Source organism: Urocampus carinirostris, chromosome 3, assembly GCF_059441175.1.
Source record: "Urocampus carinirostris isolate Australia breed hairy pipefish chromosome 3, RoL_Ucar_1.0, whole genome shotgun sequence".
NCBI classification, from domain to species: domain Eukaryota; kingdom Metazoa; phylum Chordata; class Actinopteri; order Syngnathiformes; family Syngnathidae; genus Urocampus; species Urocampus carinirostris.
The window spans coordinates 13,428,784-13,452,894 of NC_142351.1; the positions used below are offsets into that span (position 1 = coordinate 13,428,784).

Sequence of the window (24,111 nt, forward strand, 5' to 3'; positions counted from 1 at the left end):
CCGGGCACTCCGGTTTCCTCCCACATTCTAAAAACATGCATGTCAGGTTAATTGGCCAGTCCAAATTGTCCCTAGGTGTGAAGGAGTGAGTTGTCTGTCTCTGTGTACCCTGCAACTGGCTGGCAATCAATTCAGGGTGTCCTCTGGCCAAAGATAGCTGAGAATGGGCTCCAGCATTCCCGCGACTCTACTGAGGATAAGCCGGTGCAGATAATGGATGGATGGTTTACTGGGGCAGCAGTAGCTCAGGAGGTAGAGCGCTCGTCTTGGGATCAAGGGATGCCATTTCGAATCCCGGCTTGTCCGTGTTACATGTTGAAGTGTCCTTGGGTAAGACACTGAACCCCTAATACCCCCAATAAGCAGGTTAGTGCCTTACATGGCTGCAAGGCCGCTATTGGGAAATGTGGAGCACATTGTAAAGCGCTTTGGGAAGTCTTGACTTGAAAAGTGCTATATAAATGCAGATCTTTTTATTTTACCCTGAGCCTGGAACTATATTTTGGTTTGATATTGCCTGTGGCCCAGGTCTGTCTGGAGAGAGATTATGCTATGGTCTTGTATGTTGAAGTACATTTTGCTAAATGAGCACACTCATGTTCACTTCCAATTCCTTTACTGGACATAGAAAAATAAGAGAAATGCCACTGTGGTTAACATTACATTCCGTTAACTCTAGAGCAGGGGAGCGTCAAACTAATTTTAGCTTTGAGGCCACATCTTAGAACACTAATTTTCAAAAGGGCAACACTAGTAGATTAATGGTATAAACTGTTCCTTAAATGGAGGGCTGGTGGTCTTTTTGAAGGCTCATGACTTCTGATTTAAGGGCAGCACGGCGGCGCAGTGGTTAGCGCTTGTGCGGCACAGTTCATGTCATGGGAACCTGTCGTGGGTTCAAATCCAGCTCCAGACTTTCTGTGCGGAGTTTGTATGTTCTCCCCGTGCTTGCGTGGGTTTCCTCCGGGCACTCCGGTTTCCTCCCACATTCCAAAGACATGCATTTCAGGTGAATTGGCCGGTCCAAATTGTCCCTAGGTGTGAATGAGCGAATGAGTTGTCTGTCCCTGTGTGCCCTGCGATTGGCTGGCAACCAGTTTAGGGTGTCCCCTGCCCACTGCCCGATGATTGCTGGGATGGGCTCCAGCCCCCCCGCGACCCTACTGAGGATAAGCGGTACGGCTAATGAGATGAGATGAGATGAGACTTCTGATTTAGGAATTTAGATTTATTATAAGAAAATTTTGTGGGTTTTTTTTCTCATTTTTTTCCTTCATCAAGATTTAATCTCTGGTGGATTTTATCAACGTTGCATTTGTTAAAAAAAAAAAATTAAAAAGAAAAATAACTTCCACTACAGTATATTTAACTCTGTATGCTCATACAGACTAGAAAGTGACAAAAATAGCTTAGAAACACTAAATCATTGATTTACTGATTTAAAAGTCTTTATATGAAGTTTTATATGAAAATGTTTACCTGAATATGGAAACTTCACTGTTAGATTCCATATACATATTATGGAAAGAAGCTAAAGCTTCTTCAACCTTTTGCAAAGACACCCAGGTGCTATTTTTCATTCTATTTTTAATTTTCTATCATTTTTCATACCGCCCTAAATGGTGCCCCCCAAGACTTTTGTTTTGAGTTGAATAACAGCATGTTTTTTTTTTGGTCAATATTCTGTAGTTGATGAATGGTAATCAGCAAATTCAGCTACAGCGGGTGCTTTGCGAGTTGTGCTTGGCTTTGGTGACATCGAGTGGACATATTTAAAACTGCGGGTTGTTGTTTGACTCATTTTTCTCTTATGTTTCTCTCAGCATCTTCTTACGGCTACCATTATTGCACTCTCTTCCCGAGGGCCATTAGTTTGATGCTCTCGGGACTGTGACAGTGATGCCTACCTAGCTTCACCCTCAAGGTCCAAATACAGTGCAAATGTTCATATTTGGCACATTATTATAAATGTCTAGTTTCTAAATGGGAAATATTCAAATCACACTTCCAAAAGGTTATTCCAAAAGAAAGAAACGCATTTGATACTTTTATTGAACACTCAAATCAATAATCAACTCTTTTCTTTCTGTTTTCCTTTTATTTCCAATTTACATCAATGAGAAGTGTAACAAAAGAACAAAACGGATCATAATAAAATTAATTTAAAAAATGTACACACCCTCACGCACACAGAGGCATCCCACCCTGGTTGTTATTAAGCGACTAGGTTCGGCTTGGGTGTGTGGAATTGATTAAAATGGTCTTGAAGTGTACCCGGTCTCCGCCTGTCTTACCTGGTGGTGTCCCTTCGGCAGAGAGGAGTCTGATTGTGCTGTGACGCTAGTGGGAGAGGGCCTTTTGTTTTTGACTATTAACTTATAGCACCTTCTGAAGAGAGCCACCCGATTAAAGGCAGCTATTAGGGTTTGCCTGACTGTAAATGTGTTTACGGTCATCTCATCATTTGTTTTTGTCAGCGTGAGGTAGCTTCAAACCATCTGGATGACTCGAGAAATGCCAAAACGGCTCTGGATTTTTACAAAGCAAATTTATGATGAGAGCAGGATTAGTCTACGCTTTTTGATGGAACATACACTCCAAATGTAACCTCACTTTCCATAATGTGTTATGGTGCATATAAACACATATACACATAATGTGGAAACACAAAAACCATGTGATTGTTTATAAACACAGACCTTTACAACAATAGAACCAAGGCTTTATAATACACAGTAAAGGTTTTGCTCCTGCTCACAAGGGACAGGCAAGGAGTACCTGGATTTTCAGAATATTTTATTGGTCTACACGGATTCCAAATGCCATAATGTGTGACAGGAGGGAACGGGGAGGGAGGTGAGGTAGGACTGGGACAGAGGTCACACGGCTGTTCTGTAGTGGAAAGGGGCTGGCTGGTCGTGCTTACAAAGTGAACCCTTCCAGTCCTACCTCACCTCTGCCCGTCCCACTGATAGAATAAATAAGTGACATCAAGTCATGTTTCAGTTCTCCACAACTTTTGCTCAGTCCCTGTTCCTCCCGGACTCATACCCGTCAACAGTGGGCCATGGGAAACATGACTGGATCTCAGGAAGCTTGTTGACAGAGATGTACACTTATTGCCGATGCCCTTCAGTGCTAGCATCCAACTTGGAGAGCACTTTGTTGTGAGATCAAATTTCTTATAGAATTCCAGTCTTCTTTATTGTGGAATCGGGGGTAGTGTTTCATGGTTGAGTTTTTCGTTCCTGTTATTCTGGGGGGTCACTGTGATATTCCACTTTACAGGAAGCAGACTGGGCCTACATCCACGCCAAACTCCTGATCTGCTCCTCCGATATCCATGGGAGCAATGTCCACTATTGGCAGACGGGAGGTTTTCTGTGTTTTGTACTCGAAGACAGTTTTGCCCCACCGGCCCGTGTGTTTCTGTTGAAGGACCGCAAAGAAACATGTCGGTGTCGCTCGTCTCCCTCCGAATTATTTTTATTGCATCTGTACTCACCTTGCAGCCGTCCTCCAACGCGTTGTATGTGAAGCGGCTGTTGCCCTCTGCACGAATCTCCACATCGTTGGAGCCCTGCAGCAGCAAAGCCTTCTTCAAATTGCCTGTGGCCTGATCCATGTAGGCAATGCTGTTCTTGCAGTGGTACGTAAGGTTCTGGGATGCCTCGTTGGAAAGAAGCCTCAGGAAGGTCAGCTGAACGCTGGCGGCGTTAGCGGCAGAGCCGTCCTGAGCGTAGCTGAACTGAGCCAAACAAGTCAAGGAAATGATTAGCCATTTATTCATGATGGTTCCTTGATTAGGATATTTGTTCAATATAACTCACGTGGAATCCTCCATTCATGGTCTCTCCGAACCAGATGTGCTTGCGATCCTTGCTCTTATTGGTCCACCAGGACTTCTTAGGTATGTTGGCAATACTTGGGTAGACGCAGGTTTCACCAGTCTCCATGTTGCAGAAAACTTTGATTGCGTCGGCTATGCTTCCAATGTTGGGGTCAACCCAATAGTCGCCTTGAAAAAGGGAAAGTCGGTGGGTGAGCACATAAACACTACATCAGTTGCTCCCAACTTAATGGATCATGCTTATATCATTCATGTTCATTGAGTTGTTGCATATTTTCTTGTTTGCCATATCTGCAATCTCACTTGGATATTGTTTTATTTATGTTCCTTTAGAGAGAGCCCAAGAACAGATTTGTTTGGATACTAGATAACGTACTTTTTGTAGAAAACCTCTGAAAAAAACCTGTCATCACACATTACCAGGGATGAGCAAGTACAATACCCAGTATTGGTATTCAGTACAATTGCGCCAGCTCTTTTGTTTTTTTTGATGTATCACCCAGTTACACCCATAAATGAAACCGGATCAAATGGATTTAACAGTTTGAGTTCAGTACTCGCAATGGTGGACTACACCACCTATCGGTAGCAGCTTGCTTCTAAGGGGCGTTTCCAGTAGGAAAGTAGAATTGGACTTTAAACAAATTAAATTGCCATTACTTCTATGCATTTTGTAAGTAAATATATTATGAAAGTATTTGATGATATTGGTTCAACATCAACATTATATTCCTAAAGGGGAAAAAAATGGAATTTAGAGTACCATTGGTATCAGTCTCTGGTATCAGTAATGATAACGATAAAATATTTTAAAATCAGTACCAGTTTTTGTTCCCAACGGTTGTATCAAAGATCCCTGCAAATTACGTAGGACTTAAAAGGCTGGAAGTTTAGTAAAGCATACAAAAATCACAATGTTTGATTGAAATAGTCTTACAACTTTGACCTAAATTTAATCTAAATTTAAACTGTTTTATAAATCCCAATTTGTGTGCGTTTGTATGTGACTTACAGGTTCCGAAATGGATGATCCGATATTTATGAAAATTGACACAGTTTTCCTTTGGCCCTCTGCAAGTGTTTTTAGCTATGTTTTGCACCAAGGCACTATGCACCATACTGAACCAACAAAATCAATAAACATCTGTTGTTGTGTGGTCTGGTTTCAAGCCCCCTGGAAGTCAAAATGGGTACTGTATCTTCTGACGACTTTCCACTTCAAGCAGCCGAACGCAATCGTCTATCTATATTTTTGCATTTAGTTATAATTGTCGACTGCACTTACCACTCTTCCATGCAGGGTGGCACAGCTTGAGGTCTCTGCAAGAGCGAGCAGGGTTCTTCTGGGAGCCGTCGGGGCTGCGTAGATTCTCAATCTGGTTGTTGAGCGACTTGAGAGTGGAATCAACCTCAACATCGTGTTGTCTCAGGGAGCTAGAGGCTTCATCTGCCCTCATGTACCGCAATGGATCAGGCGACTTCTCGGTCTGACCCAAACCAGCGAAGGCAGACATGTCAATGCCTGGGCCAGGGGGGCCAGGAGGACCTGGTGGTCCAGCGTTTCCAGGAGGACCCTATAGGAATTAGAAAAAACAGTTAATGGTTAAGAAGCAAAAAATACATCATAAATTAAATAAAGCAGTTTTACTCACAGCAGGTCCACTTTCTCCAGAACGCCCACGAGGTCCGGGTGGTCCAAGAGGGCCGGGTTGACCATTAGATCCGTCTTTGCCAGCAGGTCCAGATGGCCCAGGTGGTCCCTAAAGAAACAATAAGTCTTAATTTAAACACTAATGCGGGTGGGCCTAAAGCAATTCCAGAACTTTGCATATTTTGGTTTGAGATTAGTTCAATGATACCTGAATGACTGATAAAACATTATGTCTTTTCAGTTTCCCCCTTTTGCTCTAATAACCTCCATCACTTTTACTTTTTTGTGAATTAAGATAATTTATGCAGTGACATTTTCCTTCATACCTATTATTATAACCCTTCTTCTTATCTAATCTACCAGAGATATTACGGCCAATTCTGATCGCAGCAAGAGTGTCTGTCTCTCAGCTTCTTTTCTCACACACAGTAATTACAAAAATGTCCCTACCGCCCATCTTATTACATTGGTGGATTATTAAGGCCCTTGCTTTTGGCTGTCCCCATCTTTAGCAAGTGATTGGAGAACTGAACAGAGACTGACCCGTGACCTCCATTACCATCAAATATAATTACACCAGATGAAAATGTGTGTCTGTATTTTTCTTCTCTCCTTGTTCTTACCTTAGCTCCATTTGGTCCAACAGGTCCAGAAGCACCAGCATCTCCAGCAGGACCCTGTTGGAAGCACAAACGACCCATTAGGAAATGTACAGAATCCAAGATACTTTAGTAGATACGGGTTCCTTACAGGAGGACCAGGAAGACCCTGAAGACCAGTGAATCCACGGTGACCTTTCTGTCCTCTTTCGCCAGCCTCACCACTCTCTCCTTTATCTCCACGAGGTCCTTGGGGTCCCTAAAAAAGCATACCATTTAAAAAAATTATGATTCATTGGTGGCACTCGACTTCATCTAAGATTGATATAAGATTTTATACTCACGGCCATTCCTCGTGCTCCTGCAAGTCCAGGTGGCCCTGCAGGTCCTTGTGCACCCTGATGAGAGAAGTTTTCTTATGTTGAAACTCAACCTGGTGATTTTTTTCTACTGCACACACATAATTACAGCCCACGCCAGCATCTTTATTGTTGAGCTGTATTACTTACAGACTCTCCTCTGTCTCCCTGTTTGCCAAGAGGTCCGACAGGTCCAGGAGAACCAGGAGCACCGGGAGCTCCAGGTGCACCAGCAGGTCCAGTGTTACCACGCTCTCCCTATAGAAAAAATAATTCAAACATTTAGGTCTCGTTGTCAGGATTTTGTATTTTCCTTTCCAATTTTGCAGATTGGAAATATTTGGACTATACTCTCTCACCTTGATCCCCACAGATCCATCTCTACCAGGTGGCCCATCTGATCCAGGGGTACCCTGAAACACAGGTGGATGTATTAAATAAACTTTTACTTAGCTCATTGCTGTATTAATGTGGTCTAAGTTGATGAACTGTATTTAGTCAAGGTTCACCTCTCTTCCAGTTTCTCCAGCTGGTCCAGTGAGACCAGGTGGTCCTACAGGCCCAGGCGGTCCACGGTCCCCACTGGAGCCAGGAGCTCCTTGTTTTCCAGGCTCACCCTTAAAACACCAATATTGAGTTCAAAGACATCATTCTTGATTGCCTTTTTAGCGCCCCAGATTAAAGGTCTGTTTATTAAAATGCAAATATTCTAAAAATAAATTGTACTGCATTAAAGATGCTAATCTAAAAGAAAAACAACCACAAAAGTCTATCATCTATGAAATGATTTTTTTTTTCCTTTACTGAAGCAGCTTAGTCCAGAAGCAATACAATACTTACAGAAGGTCCAGGAAGACCAGGGAAACCTCTCTCCCCACGCTGTCCAGGCAAACCAACAATACCACGAGATCCAGCCAAACCCTGAGGCCCTAATGGTCCGTCAGCACCCTACACAGACACACAGATGGGACTCATTTAATTGTCCTTTCCTAGAAGTAAGACCCTCTCAGGCTGGAAGGGTAACCCACTGGAGGTCCATCTTCTCCTGGTTCTCCCTTCTCTCCTTGTGCACCAGCAGGTCCTCGAAGACCAGCATCTCCCTGTCTTCCTGGGGCTCCCGCATCACCGCGAGCACCCTTTGGTCCATCTTTGCCAGCAGGACCAGCAGGTCCAACTGCACCAGGGTTGCCCTGTGAGAACCACGACCACAAGTTGATAGCAATCAAAAACGAATTGGTGGCATTGTTTTGAGATTAATTTACTCACATTAGGACCAGGAGCACCAACTCTACCAGCAGCACCAGGGAATCCAGTTGCACCCTGTCAAAAACAGACGGTCTTTTAGCATCACCACTCTTGTGTACATCTAAAGTCCTGAATTTGTAGAAACAATTTTCAGGAAACATGTGTTACATTGACCTGGATTTCCGAAGTGCTACCAGAATTAAAGATCCAGATATTTTTCAGTTTCCCAGATATTAAAGACACACAATTCTATCAATCCGAGTGTTGAAATGACTTACTGGTCTGTTCTTTCCATTCGTGGGTCAAAACGCAATTGTCCAATTATAAAAAGTGAAAGATCACTGGCACTGGGTATCGTTTGAATAAGTTATTCAATTCTAATCAATGCAGGCTTTTAAATTGAAAAGGCCCTTTCTCGAACACACAAAGTTAACAAGACACAATTTGATTTTCGTGCCGGACTATCTGGAAAAATGATGACCAAGATCAGAATATATTTAAGACCTATGAAAACCAGATTTTGGTTGTGGCACAGGTCATTAAACATAATTTCTGTTTATTTACATTCATTCGATGTGTTAGCTTTATGTAAATATGACAATACCTTAATTTCTCAGTATCACTTTAGAAATCAGTTGATCTAGTACATTTCCATCAGTATCATTTTAAGAATATTTCTCATTTCTCTCATAGAATGGAACAACTATGGGTGGTGTCATACACGGAAGCACAATAGTGGCTTTAAAGTGCACATCCACAGCAGTCCAATTTAAATCTTCTAAAGATTTTTAATAATTACTTTTAAATGATGTTTTTTGTTTCATGTCAAGAGCACATCTCTTTGTGCTTAATTTAGAGGGAATGGTGACAAATTCTAATTGACCGATAGTTGCCCTTAATATCTAATCCGAAATACACTAGTCTAGCAAAATACAAAAAGTAAGAAAACGGTTTTGCTGTGCTTTGCATGTATCAGACATAAAAATAGGGACTTAGTGTTTTATTAAAGTAGCAGCCATTGAAATTTATAATTTTATTCAGCTTACTCTGATGTTAAAAAATGGATTTAAAGTTACAATGTTGATTCTATAACAGTTAAAATTGTATTTGGGATACTTACGGGAGCTCCCTGAGCACCGCGTGCTCCTTTAGGTCCAGAAACACCAGTTGGGCCCTGACAAATACAAACACCAAATACAGTGAAAAACACAATTAGATCACCTCTAATGCAATCCGCTAAAATATGAGGCCACTTCTAAATACCCACCACAGGTCCAGGTGCTCCTGATGGTCCTTGTGGTCCGGCAGTGCCGGCCTCTCCTTTTTGTCCGCTTGCACCAAGTTCTCCTTTAATTCCAGGCTGACCATCTGCACCCTAGATGTGTAATGGAGGGAAAACATTGCTAAATTTGGTCAAGGGTATTTAAGGCTAATATTTCATTAGATCAAATGTACTTACAGGAGGTCCAGCAAAGCCAGCAGGTCCAGGAGGACCACCCTCACCACGATCTCCCTACAGGAAGTTAAAAGAGAATCAGGGCCTATTTTTTTACGATAACATCGCATTTGAATGATTTTATTATAAGTTCGATAAATGTGCCAATTCATACTGAAAATTAAAACAATAAAGAATGCAATTTCTATACTTACAGGAGCACCACGAACACCAGGAGCACCAGAAGGTCCTGCAGGTCCATTCTCACCCTAGATTGAAGATAATCAATCAAGCCAATTACACATTTGAATGGTGCATGATATGAATGAGCTCATTTCAAGAGGATGATGGTTCAGGTCTTACTTTGGCACCGTTGGGTCCGGCAGGACCAGGAGGACCAATTGGACCAGTCAAACCCTGTTGAGGAGGAGTGATATGGATGCTGACCTAATTTTTCTACCAAGGATGAAAAAATAATGATGACAACCACTTTAAAGACTCACTCTAGAACCATCCTTTCCAGGAGCACCCTCAGGTCCCTTTGCTCCATTGTCACCCTGTTGGACAAAGAGAAATGCTAATAATTAAACATACAAAAAGCTAAATATAAAATGATTTGTCAGCAAGAAGTCATCCGTCACGCACTCTGTCTCCCTTTGCACCCGGGATGCCACCAGCTCCTCTTTCTCCAGGCATTCCCTGGAGACCAGGGGGTCCCTGGGGTCCAGCAGCTCCGGCAGGTCCAATGGCGCCCTGAATCAAAATGTGCAAGGTCAATTGGAATTCCATATTAAATAATTGCTCATATAGTGGCAATCGAAATGAGGTTTACAAGATATGATAATAATTTATCTCCCACTGACCTTGGGTCCATCACTTCCAGGTGTTCCAGGAAGTCCACGAGGTCCTTGCAGACCTTGAGGACCAGCACCACCCCTCTCACCAGGGAAACCACGTTCACCCTATTAGGAAACAGGAAACTTATAAGTGTTGAGTTGTGTAGGTGTATGCAATTTACCTTCATCATTTTATAACCGTAAGCCAGATAAAGTTGAAAATTGGGGTACAATAGTTTTACAATCACCTTTTGATTTGACTATTTTTGACTCAAAACCTTCTCAATGATACTATTCTGGCAGCTGTAATTTGAAATTCAGTTTCGTACATTGAGCGATTTTAAAGTACTGTAAAAGTCATTTTTGCAGCACTTAACATTTTCTTTAAAAATAACAAAAAATGTGTTTAAAAACTTACTCTGGGTCCAACAGCACCAGGAGCTCCACCCTCTCCAGGAACACCCTTCAGAGAAAAATAAACCAATTATTTTTTCTTGTAGAGGAATTGTTAAATGAAATGTTCTAAAGGTTGTTTGTACATTAGCGTATTTCCAAACAAATAATTTAATATGGAACTGAAGTATTTACCTGGTCTCCAGGTTTTCCAGCCTCTCCAGGGGAACCAGTTGGTCCAGGCAGACCCTGTTTGACAAAAAGGTTTCCATGTTTTTATTTTTATACAGTGTGTTCATGGCTCTTTGAATAAACATGCACCCAATGGGAAATTTTCCAAAACAATGGTTTTTGCACTAGTTCTTCAATGTTCCTTAGCTTGCTAGGACCTGGTCCCGGTTTCTACGATAACACTCTGATCTTCTGTAGATCCCTACGTGTATTCTCTTGATATCTCATTTTATGTCTGAAGAATATTCCAGGCTGTGAATGTACTTGGCTTGCTTAATGAAGGAACTCACCTGGAAGCCTGATGGTCCAGGTTGACCTTGCTCTCCTCTTTCTCCAGCAGGTCCCTGTAGTATAAATTAAAGTAAATACCCCGCAAATCTTACACAAAAAAAGAAAGAAAATACAAACAGTAGAACAAGAAAAAGAAAATTCCTTATAGGTAAAACAAACAGTGTTGTTTCAATGATATATTGTTTTGCTTCCTTCCTATTGGTTATTTAAATTGCCTTTTCACACGTCATTTTACGCTATTTTCTCTAAACGCTTAAATTAGCACACTGGTATTAAGTCCAAAGGGAATATATGGAACACCAAAATGAGGTTGGCAAGCTGTTTGGATTTTTGTTTCATTTTCATTTTGTTTCTGTCGCATTTTATGTTAGTTTTGCTAGAGATCAAAGAGATCAAAGCCAGGAGAGAAAACTTACCACGTGTTGTGAGTCATCATTTTATTCATATTTAGTTTCTTTTGTCTTTTATTAGCATATTTGGTATTGGAGTAATCCAAAAGTAATCAAAAGTAATCAAGTTAAAGTAACCCTACCCAACCCTGGTTGGCAAGCTGTTTGGATTTATTTTCATTTTGTTTCAGTCGCATTTTATGTTAGTTTTGCCGGAAATCAATGCGATCAAAGCCAGGAGAGAAAGCTTACCACGTGTTGTGAGTCATAATTGTATTCATATTTAGTTTATTTTGTCTTTTATTAGCATATTTGGTATTGGAGTAATCCAAAAGTAATTAAAAGTAATCAAGTTAAAGTAACCCAACCCAACCCCGTGGAACAAATGAAAAATATTTTTTAAATATTTAAAAATAGAAATAAAAAGAAAATATTTTCTCCCAACGTAATTAAAAATAATTTGCAGTGTCTAGATAGAAATATACAATTTGAAGAATTAAACCCCTCTTGATGTGTGTTCCAGGTTTGCACTTGTACTCCTGTTGCGGACCGTTATATTTTGCTGTACTACAACTGTTCGCCAAACGGTGGCGGTACACAATTATTTAACACTGTGAGGCCTAGTGCCTGGAACAGATGCGGCCCAGCGTTCGAATCCGCAACGCAATTGGGGCTCACGACCAAAGGCGCCACCAAGGGGTGGCCAGGGGTGGCAACAGCCCCCCCCCTATAAATTTGTAGGCCACCCCACTGGCATCCCGCCTGCCAGTATAGCGTTAGATTGTTGTAGCATCAATTATAGCTTTTAGTTTTGGTGTGCGTCTGTGGCAGAAATATTCACCAGGATGGGGATTGGCAACCTAAAATGTTGGAAGAGCCATAGTTGACCAAAGGTGAATAAATAAATAAGTTTATACATACATAAATACAGAAATATTTTATGTTTGGAGCTGCAAAATAAATAAAAGCTTTATAGAAGCCTTGGAAGGAAGAAAATACATACTGCATATCACTGATGGGCCGTGAGGGCCTGCAATACCTTCTATGCTGGGCTAAGAATGTTCTGAGTTATGTGATGATAATTACATTTTTCCATCGATACTTGTCAATTAATTATTGCTGCTGTTTGTTTTTTTGCTGTGCCTAAATAAACCCACAAATGATAAATACAGTAATTCTAAATCGTCTGTCGGCTTCCTTTCATTTCTTCTCCACTGCTTGCCCTGCTTCCAGACGTGTGCTTTCATATTTAAGAATTTAACTAATCATATTTTTGGATTACCTGTTGCTAAACTCAGGAATTTGCCCAGATGCCTTCAATATTTTGTGTGCAGGCGTCATGCATCATAGCATAGATAGATAGTAAGATACTTTATTCATCCCCGAAGGGAAATTCACACTTCCAGCAGTATCCTTGTGTTGAAAAATAAAATAATAAAATAAAGATATAGAATACAAAAATACCCAATATAACGCTTTGCTATAGGGTATTTAAATGGTGCTACGGAAAATACACACTGTAATAAAAATAGGGTAATATGCAAATGTGGGGTTGGGGTTTGCTGTGGGTTTTTACTTTCCCGGGTGGAGTTAAAGAGCCTCATGGCATGAAGAAGAAATGATCTCAGTCCGTCCGTGGAACAAGACTGTGACAGTAGTCTGTCGCTGAAGCTGCTCTTGTATTAGATGTGCTATTGCTGTTTCTTGAGCCAATCAACTGCTAAATTGGTTCATTTGGCCCTGCATGAAGGCTTGGAGAAACATTCTTGCTTTCACAAAGCTAGAGGGCGGTAATTCACCTTAACAACGATTGCGCCAAAAGCCCGCCGTTAACCCACAGCACAAGTAGTATATTATGTTGATTTAACAGTTTTTGTCAACCTACAATGGCTGAAGGAGAAAAAGAAATGGATTTGGTCGCAGATATACTGTCAAAGCCATTTTCCAGACGGACCTTTCGAGAAACGCTCAACGTTGTTAAGGAATCTCACCAGGGAAAATGTTTTGTACGCCACTTTCAGCCCGCGAACTACGACTGGTACAATAAACAAAGGTAACTACGTGGAGATTCTTTCCCTCCTTGCTTAGAGAGACACAGATTTACGCTACCACCTGTCCACTACGAGGATGAAAGAAGTAAAGTATTAAATAAAATATCTCTATCTATCTATCTATCTATCTATCTATCTATCTATCTATCTATCTATCTATCTATCAAAATATTTTAGTTGGGCATCGGGAAAACTACAAAAGTACGTGCTCACTCCCATTGCTGAAGTGATGGGGGAGAGGATCAGAAGAGAAGTTAATTAAGCACCGTTTTGTCTCTGTTATGGTGGATAAGACGTCAGACACGACCAGGGTTGGGTAGGGTTACTTTAACTTGATTACTTTCAATTACTTTTGGATTACTCCAATACCAAATATGCTAATAAAAGACAAAAGAAACTAAATATGAATAAAATGACTACATTTTGTGCAGGCTTGGGGAGGAACTGAATACATGGAACGGAAAAAATGATGTTGGCAAGCTGTTTGGATTTATTTTCATTTTTTTTCTGTCGCATTATTGTGTTAGTTTTGCCAGAGATCAAAGCCAGGAGAGAAAGCTTACCACGTGTTGTGAGTCATCATTTTATTCATATTTAGTTTCTTTTGTCTTTTATTAGCATATTTGGTATTGGAGTAATCCAAAAGTAATTGAAAGTAATCCAGTTAAAGTAACCCTACTCAACCCTGATAATAATCATGTTTTTGTTTGGTTTTTATTACTTTCATGTCAAACAATATTTTAAAAATATCGCACACCGTTTATAAGTACAAGAACAAACTGTGTGAGCTTCGTAATGTGTTTTTGTAGGGAGAGTATGTCCCCACTTACCTTTATTTCCTCCAACAACAAAAATACACAAAAGTGGGGTTAAAAAATAAAACCAAAAGCACTTGCATTAACGTTATAAACAATAGCATTCTACTCTGGGAATTTGGTATCTAGGTTATTTCAAAATTGTTGTGTTTGAAATTGTGTAATCTTTGGATGTTTCATTTATTATAGTTTTTTTGTCTCATAATTCCAGAATTATTTAAAGTCATGCAGTTGTGGTATGTTTCGCCAAAGGCTTTATTTCGACGTATATTATTTTTCTCTATTTGACTTCTGACTTTCTTGTCTGCCATACGTTTTGCCCTTGTTTTATATGTTTTCTGATCCTTTCAAATTGTGTAACCCATTTAACATTCATTTTTTTATGGGGGAAAACAATTAAATCCTTCTTTTAACTCTTTTTTTTGTTGGACCGACCTTCTCTTGCCCATTTCGGCTCTAACATGGATAGTCTCGGTCACTGGTAGCAGAAGACAATGTCATTGTGTTTTTTTTACAATAGTTGCGGTATCTTAGATACTGCAGTCTGTCTTCCTGTGAGTAAATAGGTTTATTAGTACTTAATAAGGGGAATTGTTATGATTATTAAGGGGAGCAATTGGCAGAAGGTTGACAGGTATGCTCTACTGCAGTGTACGGAAGACACAGAAAGCTTACTAAAAGATGCAGTGAAAGAACGCAGGAAGTAATAAGTCAGTTTTCTATCGATGAAGATCAAAAAAATTTATGATGAAAAATATTGAGTATGAAAAGGCCATGTTACTCTAGTTTATTTTTGCAGAAAGTAATGGCTATTGTTAATTCGATTGTTTTTTCAAGGATCATTTTCCGAATGTAAATCTTGCAATGACACATTTGTTTGTTCAGTTGGGGGAAACGCCATTTACCGGTACTCTAGAAAAATAGATCTATGGTCTTTTTCTAATACTTTATAGTAGTTTCGAAATAAATACTTACAGCGGGCCCTGGCGGTCCAGCAGCTCCAGTCTCACCATCTTTTCCAGGCAGACCCTGTTTGTGGAGGAACATGTCACTGAGCATTTTGGGGAAACAATTTAATACATTCTGTGCACATATTATGATTTTTTTTTTAAAAAGACTTACTCTCAGACCAGTACGACCTAAAAGTCCTTTCTCTCCAGGTTTTCCAGGCTCACCCTGTTGAACAGAAATTGGTCAGTTATTTGAAATGACATTGTAGTCAGATTTTATTTTTCATATCTTCACAAACTTACATTGGCTCCCTTCGGTCCAGGGAATCCCATCACTCCTGGTTGTCCACGAGCTCCCTGAGGACCAGGGGGCCCAGGACGACCATCCTCACCAGGTGCACCCTGTCATTATCAAAGATACTCATCAACACAGAGGGGAGAGTTTTTGAAGCCCATGTAAAGAAATCAGAGCAATAATAATTCAAATGTGTTATTGATTACTGATAATAATCCTTCAATAGAAGCTTGATGCAGGAGTACTTACAGAAGGTCCGACTTTACCCTGAGGACCAGTATCTCCAGGACGGCCAGTGAGACCCTGCGAAAGGCAAAGTGTTTATTCGCACTGTTTTGAAAGTCACAGAAGTCATGAAATGATGTGATAGGCAGAACTCACTCTTGCTCCAGGAAGACCTGATTCTCCTGTGCGTCCAGGATCCCCTGTACCACCTTTTGGTCCAGCAGCACCAGGAACTCCTCGGTCACCTGGGGCACCCTAGAGAACATTGTCATTCAAAGATCATTTACAAATAATGTGAATTTTCAACCTCAAATGCTTTTTTCCTAAGGTTTTTTATATTTTTTATTGGATGTTGCAAGACTCACCTTTGCACCAGCCAGACCATCTTGACCTGGGAAACCACGGTTGCCAGGGGCTCCCTATAAGAAGTAGAAGGAGAAGCAACATTACAATCAGGATTACAAAATGTGTATTGTATAATGTTGGCTTTTTGTTTTTTTAGCCATGTTGCTGAACAAATGTATTTCTTACTCTTTCTCCAGGAGGTCCAAGTGGTCCAGCAGCTCCGGGCTCTCCTCTAGCACCTCTCTTCCCTTCCTCACCAGCCGGGCCAGGTGCACCTAGGGGACCAGCGGGACCCTGGAAACATCATTTAGAACCATTATTATTTTATTAATAAATCATATAATTAAAAAAGCCCACTTACATGCTCTCCTTTCGGTCCAGCTTCACCTTTAAATCCAGGAAGACCGGGATCGCCCTAAACCATTGATTCAAAAACATAAATACGCATTCGTCAAAAACTTTGATGACTTGAAAGATATTTTTCAAGCCACTCACAGACTGTCCTTTGGGTCCCAGGGGGCCGGTTGCTCCCTGAGGTCCAGGAGGTCCTCGGGGGCCGGGGAATCCAGGGGCACCAGCAATACCAGGCCCACCCTGGTAAAAACAACAAAAGTCAAAATGGAAACAAACAGACATTCTTGAAAACGTTACCAAAAGAAGGGTAGTGGACATACAGCAGATCCTTTGGCTCCAGGGATACCATCAGTTCCAGGGTTACCCTATAAATTACGATAAAGGACAAGGTGTCACAATCATATCTTGCGAAAAAATGGACTGCTTTTCTGCTGCAATTGGTAATAATGACAAACCGATGCTCCAGCAGGTCCTGGAGATCCTGGAGTGCCAGCCTCTCCACGGGGACCCTGTTGGCCTTCAGCTCCACGGGCTCCTGTGGGACCAGCTTCACCCTAAGAAGACACAGTGACATCATTTATTATTAGTTTCACAATAAGACAAATTTGTAAAGGAAAAAAAAGATTTTTTTTGCACTATACACACCTTGGCTCCTGGAGACCCTGGGAAACCGGGAGCTCCAGCAGGACCAACAGGCCCCTGAAAACAGACGGATAACATTCAAGTTAGTGCCAATGCGTATTTAATTGAGTATGGTAAATGATAAACTTGTTTAAACCCTCATATAAAGATAAAAATGTGACTTACAGGTGGACCAGCAGGGCCAGGCAAGCCATCATTTCCACGGGCCCCCTATGGAATTGAGGAGAAGGAAGTCAGGCATGGGAAAAGAATGGATGATTTATCAAAGTAAAGTGGGGATTAAAACTCACTGCAGCTCCAGCAGCACCGGTCCGTCCCCTCTCACCAGGAAGACCACGTGGGCCCTAAATGTCAGAAGATTGAGTGGAAAGCTTAGAATTGTAATACTACTGTACAAGCTTCAACATAACAAAGAGCAACCAATTGATTTTGGATGATGTTATGGGTGAAATCACTCACCATTGGTCCAGGGGCTCCATTTTCTCCAGAAGCACCAGACTCGCCCTGTTTTAGGACAAAGTATTTAAAAAAACATTCCTAGATTACCATTATTTTCGAAAACTTTTCTGACCTTAGCTCCTGCAGCACCATTTTCTCCCTTGGCTCCATCTAAACCTGGGTGACCCTGCAGGGGACAATGATAAGACAGGTCAGGCCTCAAAGTCACATATCGACATAGTGCCATATTGGTATGGCTATATCTGATATAAAAAAGTGTTGGCCACTCACTCTGTGTCCTTTGATTCCAGGTAGGCCAGGAGTTCCCGGGAAACCACGAGCTCCCTGAAGCCAGCACACAATAGGAGGAAAGGAACCCCAGTTAGAACCTCCTCTAGATTTTGCTTGATTTGACCTGGTAATTGGTTATAATCTCTGACCTGGGGTCCAGCAGGTCCACGTTCACCAGCTTTGCCAGGTTTGCCACTTTCACCCTGCAGTGAAACAAGAAATCCAACAGTTGAATATGTGTTTCTGTTCTGTTTCAATTTTGTTCTTGAAAGGACTCCTGTCGCAAAGATGATACAAGAACATTTATCCTTACATCACTTCCTGGTTTTCCAGATGGTCCAGGTGGCCCACGAGGTCCCATTGCTCCCTAATATGAAGCAAAGCAAATAACCAGTGTGAGTAATACACAAAACAAATACTAACATTAAAGTAAATGCTCTTGAAAGTGGGAATCAATCATAAAACACTTAATGGGAAAAAAACGAATTATTATATCATTTGAGAGTTCTTCCAGATTATTTTTGAGGTTATACTTACTGCTGGACCGGGCTCTCCAGCCTCTCCCGGGGCACCCTGGAAACCTTGTGGGCCCTATGTGAACAATTATACAAATGTATTGTAATGATACAATTAAACAATTGTGAGGCATTATTTCAATGCTTTGAATTTTTGTACTTAGTAAGGTGCACTTACGGGGGCACCACTTGGTCCTGGAGGGCCTCGGGGACCCATTGGACCCTGCAAGAGGAACATACTTTAAATACAGTGGAATTGTATTAACAATAACAAAAACATGATAACAAATATTCAATATCAAATTTTCACTCTGCCAATGTAAATATATTACAAAACGATGAATACAGCAGACTCACTGGATTTCTCGTCCATTGTTAAATTATTGAACGTCATTACATTTTACAAAATATTAGGTATGCTTCAGAAAATATGAAATTGTGAAATTGTCGGTTTTACATTTCCTCAAAAATAGTTACACCATCATAAAACCTTTGTACAAGTGAAGGTTTGACCACAAGAGGACAGCCTTGCAGACATTTGTTTCAGCATATTGATGGGTCATAACCACTTAAACAAGATCCCCAGAGTAGTGGCGGCCATGCTGGATTGGTGTAAATTTACCTCACTCATTATTTTTGTGATTGACAATTGAAGTATGGCAATCAAAGCTTTAGTTTGGCTGTTGGTAAACATTCTGGGCTAGATTACAACAACAAATATTCTCTTATTTACAAACAAGACTGATACCTACTAGACAAAAGTGTGTGGTGCATGGGTTAGGGTTCAAGTAAGGCTATCTCTGAGACTGGTTTCAGCAGGCATGCCCGGGCCATCCCCGGGGATCACATTGCCTTAATTTGGAGCCTATCTCTGTCCTCTACTCTAGAGGGTTTACTCTTTCAGCCGAGTTTTCAGGGACACCCTGGAATTTCCTTGGAGCTCATTTTGGTCGGGAAACGGCAAAATGTTTTCGCTTAGAGTTTCTAGTGCGTGCCCACTATCTCCAAAGGGTGCATTGCAAGAGAGGTTCTCGCTCTGGCCTGCACTCACTAGGTGACAGTAATAAACAGTAAAGTCCCAAAAGACAATGTCTGTGATTTCAACATCCAACCAAAATTAGTGTAGACCTGTAACAACATCATACAGTGTCTGGTGAACCCATCCAATATGGCCTACTGTTTACATTCGGGGATGCGCATGACGTCGAGTGAAAACTATTAATAGAGTGGCGCTTGAAACTGATGACTTCCGCTACCTTGGCTGAGTATTCTTTCAACAGCATGCGCAAGTTACACTTACCATTGGTCCCTGCATCACACCCATCTGAGCACCTCCAGCCTTCTCGTCAAATCCTGTTGCCATCTGTGCAGCAAAATTCTGGAGGAAAAAGAAAACCTGTTTTATACTTGAGGACGGACATGCTTACATGTATGTTCCAAGCCTATCAAACGTTACAATTTCTTGATAGAATTCAACAATATCCACTAATGGGATTCTCAAATGACTGACTTACTCCTCCAAGTCCAGCAGGTCCAGGTGGTCCTGGTGGGCCAGGGGGACCGGGGTTTCCAGGAGTCCCAGGCTCACCATCCCTTCCACGAGGTCCGGAATTACCCTTTGGGGAAAAGGCAGCACGTTACTGGAAGAATCCATAAGAAGATTAAGGCCTGCATTGTAGCAAACGATAAAGCCATATACGAAAACCTAGCCAATCGTCGTCAACATTTTTTTAAAAATTGTAAAGCATCCAATGGATCCTTTTTAATTAGGTCCCCTACCTTGTCACCCTTTGCACCAGCTGGTCCACGTACTCCCTGGTCACCTGGGGGGCCCTGCAAGAGTAAAAATGTTCAACTCGGAAGCAGTGCGGCAAACACCTTCTACATCTACGCAGAACTGCCTTCTATCTGCCTATGAAGAGCCCAAAAGATCACAATATTTACCATCGGGCCTGACGGTCCTCTTGGTCCTACAACCTGCAGGAGAAAATATAGCAATTTTGGTATAAATAATCGTTATCATGTGTCCAGCTAATAGCAACTACCCGGTACTACATGATGAAGATTTGATTGGACTGCCAGAGTTTTGTTGAAAACACGAACCTTGTTCGACCTCTGCTTAAACTGACTTGGTTCACCTGCTGTGCTAGCGTGTGTACGTGTGTGTTTGGGTGTGCACGCTATGAAGTTGCTAAAAGGATCTAGGAGGATTTGATAGGGTTCACTGTGTCCCAGGAATGTTGGATTTTGCTCATTTATAGAAAGTCCACCAAGGCGCCCATGTTGATAAACCACACAGGTAATGATCATAAGCCTCTTTGGAGGTACCATTTAACACTCCACTAATAAAGAAAAAGAGTAAAACAAGAAAGTATGTGGTTGAAGGATTGAAAAGTACAAATAAGGGCCATATTTTAGTGCTTAAGGCCATAGGACCCTTTGTAAATGTATATAATTTACTCTTTTATGTGATATTATCGGGTCAACACTCACTGCAACTTTTTGAAGGAGTTTACTTACATCTGCAATTTCGCCTGGTTCACCTTTCTGACCCTGGTTAATAAAGGACAACGTTAGTTAGCGTAGAGAAATTAAAAAATGATCCATGTTTAAATCGGAAACGGTTGTCGTGGGAATATAATCTTCCCAGTGCCTTACCCGACCGCCGATCGTCTCTATCGTCCAGGGACAGGTGACGGGGAAGAATAAAAACAACACGTTTAGAAGCGTTGAAAGACATTTGGGGAAATTTGAATGCTTCCGGTGAAAAGATACAATATTGCTACAGGGACGCTACAAAGCCAAGGGGCCGAAAACCTGTCTTATGTTAGTGAAAACAAGGAAACAGCAGAAGCAAGCAAGCAATGATGAATTTGAAGGAAACTGTGGAATCAGTACATAATGGAATTGATTGTGACAATTTATGATGTTTTATTTCTTCATCTTTTGGATAGAAGCTGTCAACAAATTATGTCTATTTTCAGGCAGCTTTATGTACAGAAAAAACTAAGCTTTCAATTTTGCTCAGATCAATTTGACATTTCTCTTGAAGATGCATGCACAGTGGAAGATGATTAGTGTGATTCCAACTCCAAAAATGTCAATCCAAATAACGCCATCTGAAACCAGCGATTTGATTGGCTTTTAATCATGGAACCAATTTGTATCATGCAGCATTCCCCATTCGGTAGCGTTAGAGAGGTAAGAGAGGCGAAGAGTAATTTATTTATGACTACTTGAATAAATAAATTACAACCAATGAGAGAAGTGGCATCGGCGAAGCAGACGGGGCAGCACTCCCCATACGGGATGAGAGGGTTGGCACAATCTTGAGTCTCCTCGCAGATTATCTCATCACACAGAACTGCTCCGTTGTCACACACACAGATTTGACACGGCTCGGGCTTCCATATATCCTTATCAATATACGGCCGGCCATCCTGGACGCAGCCGCCTGCCTCTTCTGTTGTGAGCAGAAGGAAGCGCACATGGCAGGTGCAGAGGGTCGGGAGACATTTCCAGAGAAAGTTAGGAAATTCAAGGATTTGAAATGTAAAAGTTGATGTTTAGAAATTGTTTAAGGAAAAGACTGGGGAAGTGAGGAAATGAGAGATGCAGAGTCAGGGTAACAGTTAAAAGCTTTGCAACATATATACATTGCCTGACCCACAAACATAGTCAAATGAAATGTAATGATCAACCTCCGGTATTTACTGACTGCCTAATATTTGGGGTCTGCTGCCCCTATGAAACTCTCTTTGAGGAACACTTTGCCCATTTGACAAACTGCTGCCTTATGCAAACTTTCTGTTTGGGTGGTGGGGGGGGTCTTCAAGGCCTGTGCATTTTCCAAAAAAAGTCTTCATCTGGGGCCACAGAGTGGCGTCGAGCAACAGAGCAAACACTCTGACAGCTTCAGAAAGCCCAGTTTGTTTGTGTGGCTCGCTGCCTGAATGCTGCTATTTACTTTTACTGGATATTTGAGGTGTTTCATGCTCAGTGCAAGCATCCACTTCAACCTCACAGCTGGATGTCAGAATGTACGGAAAAAAATATTCCTCTGGAGATAGTCCTTAGCATGTGAACCAACTAAGTCATTAGCCACCAATAACTTCCTGCCATTCTTTGAGCCTGCTAGGTCACAAACCAGCTGACCCTGTCACTTCGCATCACAAAATCACGATTAGGCTCCAGCCAAACAGCGTGTGATCTCTTAAATCACCAATTATCATTGTCACACAGGCAACTTAGTTCTGACTTTTCAAAGGAGTCCAGAGAAACTGAGAAGATAGTGTGAAAATTCCATTGATCTTAAGCCAAACTGGACCTGATTCTGTTTTTTTGGGGACTATCACAATCCAACTTTGTAAGATCATTTATTCATCACCCAACCGGTATTCATTTTACGCAGCAGTTCTTGAGCTGAATTAATTTGGGAAAAGCACTTGTCTGTGCACTCTCTTCCAGGAGGGTAAAATGAGCAGTTGTTCACCTGCTTCACCATCCCACAAAGACCAACCTTGACTTCCACACCCAATCTACAGTACAAATACTGGAAACGCAAAATATTTTTTTCCACCTACTGACACTGCACTTAAAAATACAGAAAATATTTTCGGGTATCATTTTTTTAATAACAATGATAATAAAATATGACAACTTACGGTCCTCCTCTTCCTGGCATCTGACCACGGCCAATAAAACAACTTGAGATGCTACAAGTAGCAGAACAGTCCTTGAATCCACAAAGCCAAACATGTCTAAATATTAGACATGCGATAGCTCGGGTGAGAAGTGAAGGGCCGGAAGCGACGTTAGGTCAGTTCTGTGTGATATGCGTGATCCCAGCGACCAAAGGCACCATACAGTCAAAGCCCTCCAAAAGACTAAGTGGAATCCAACGCGGGGCCCCAGCTGGCACTCTGCACCCACAGCGTCAGGGCAAGCGCCGCGGTTTTATGTCCGCAGTGTCTTGTATGGATCTTCGTATATTCCAAAATGCCAGTCCTTCCCCCAGACCCCCAGTAGAGCTGAAACCTGAAGCCTGTATCCCTCCCTCAATTCAGCGCCATCTACTCTCCCAGGGATTTTTTTTTCTTAACTCCAGCCCTCCTTCTTCCCTTGACCCGTTTGGCCTGGCCAAGAGATGCGCCTTCACTTTCTTCAGGAAGGTCAAGCTAGAAAATCTTCAGAGATACCATCTCAAAAAGAGCAACCGTTTTCTTTACACTAACTGGAATTATGTAATACTATTAATAATAACATTTTCGATAAAGTTTCATAATGTCATAACGATTACTTTTTAGGCCTTTTCCCCGTAATATCTTCGAGTCATTGATTCAAACACGCTCGGAACTGCAGTTACTGTACAAACCGTTGGAGTTACATCCCCAAATCCTAAAGTTGCAAAGTTCAAAGCTTCATAACTCTAATGAGAACCGAACGTTAGGTCAACAGGGTCGTTTGCTAAACGTCTAGTCCATGGATTATGGATTTAATCGTGGGTGCTCTACTTGCCAACAGGCAGTCCAATGTATTGTGTTCACAGTCCAACTCTCAGGAACATTGCAGTGTTTGGACAGGGACAATTAACAGGAAGTCGCGATAAACATGCTGTGGGAAATGTAATCACAAGAATTTTAAAGCACAAATTCTCATTGCATGATGTATTCAGGTATTATTTCATTCACTTATTTGAATTTATGTACGCACTCTAGCTTTTCGCCTGTTTAAACCGAATATTGTATTGTATTGTATCTTTTGAGAAGCAGTGAGTTGACGAGGCGCCCATAGTATGGTTCTCGTGAAGCGTGGGCCAGGCAGCGTTGGGTAGGGTTACTTTAACTGGATTACTTTCAATTACTTTTGGATGACTCCAATACCAAATATGCTAATAAAAGACAAAAGAAAC

At 41.4% G+C, this 24,111-nt stretch overlaps 1 protein-coding gene across 2 annotated transcripts; it reads right to left on the bottom strand.

Moving 5' to 3' along the window:
- Positions 1–2,086: 2,086 nt before the first annotated feature.
- col2a1a (collagen, type II, alpha 1a) lies at positions 2,087–23,208 on the bottom strand. 2 transcript variants are annotated; one of them, XM_088330766.1, is made up of 54 exons: positions 22,865–23,208; positions 21,457–21,663; positions 20,859–20,875; positions 20,721–20,753; positions 20,145–20,177; positions 19,980–20,033; positions 19,715–19,816; positions 19,501–19,578; positions 18,379–18,423; positions 18,223–18,276; positions 17,999–18,052; positions 17,835–17,888; positions 17,686–17,739; positions 17,528–17,581; positions 17,416–17,460; positions 17,247–17,300; positions 17,122–17,166; positions 16,960–17,013; positions 16,770–16,868; positions 16,635–16,679; positions 16,456–16,554; positions 16,322–16,375; positions 16,147–16,254; positions 15,981–16,034; positions 15,772–15,870; positions 15,640–15,693; positions 15,399–15,497; positions 15,268–15,321; positions 15,121–15,174; positions 10,890–10,943; positions 10,564–10,617; positions 10,394–10,438; positions 10,003–10,101; positions 9,785–9,892; positions 9,643–9,696; positions 9,503–9,556; positions 9,355–9,408; positions 9,164–9,217; positions 8,972–9,079; positions 8,825–8,878; positions 7,726–7,779; positions 7,488–7,649; positions 7,300–7,407; positions 6,969–7,076; positions 6,819–6,872; positions 6,610–6,717; positions 6,445–6,498; positions 6,252–6,359; positions 6,125–6,178; positions 5,503–5,610; positions 5,136–5,424; positions 3,831–4,018; positions 3,506–3,748; positions 2,087–3,429 (listed from the first exon to the last, which is right to left on the bottom strand). In XM_088330766.1, the coding sequence occupies exons 1-54, from the start codon at positions 22,956–22,958 to the stop codon at positions 3,283–3,285; spliced, it is 4,473 nt and encodes a 1,490-aa protein (XP_088186892.1). In that variant the 5' UTR covers positions 22,959–23,208; the 3' UTR covers positions 2,087–3,282. The 2 variants fall into 2 exon arrangements, with proteins under 2 accessions (XP_088186892.1, XP_088186893.1); XM_088330767.1 differs by lacking the exon at positions 21,457–21,663.
- Between the last annotated feature and the right edge of the window lie 903 nt (positions 23,209–24,111).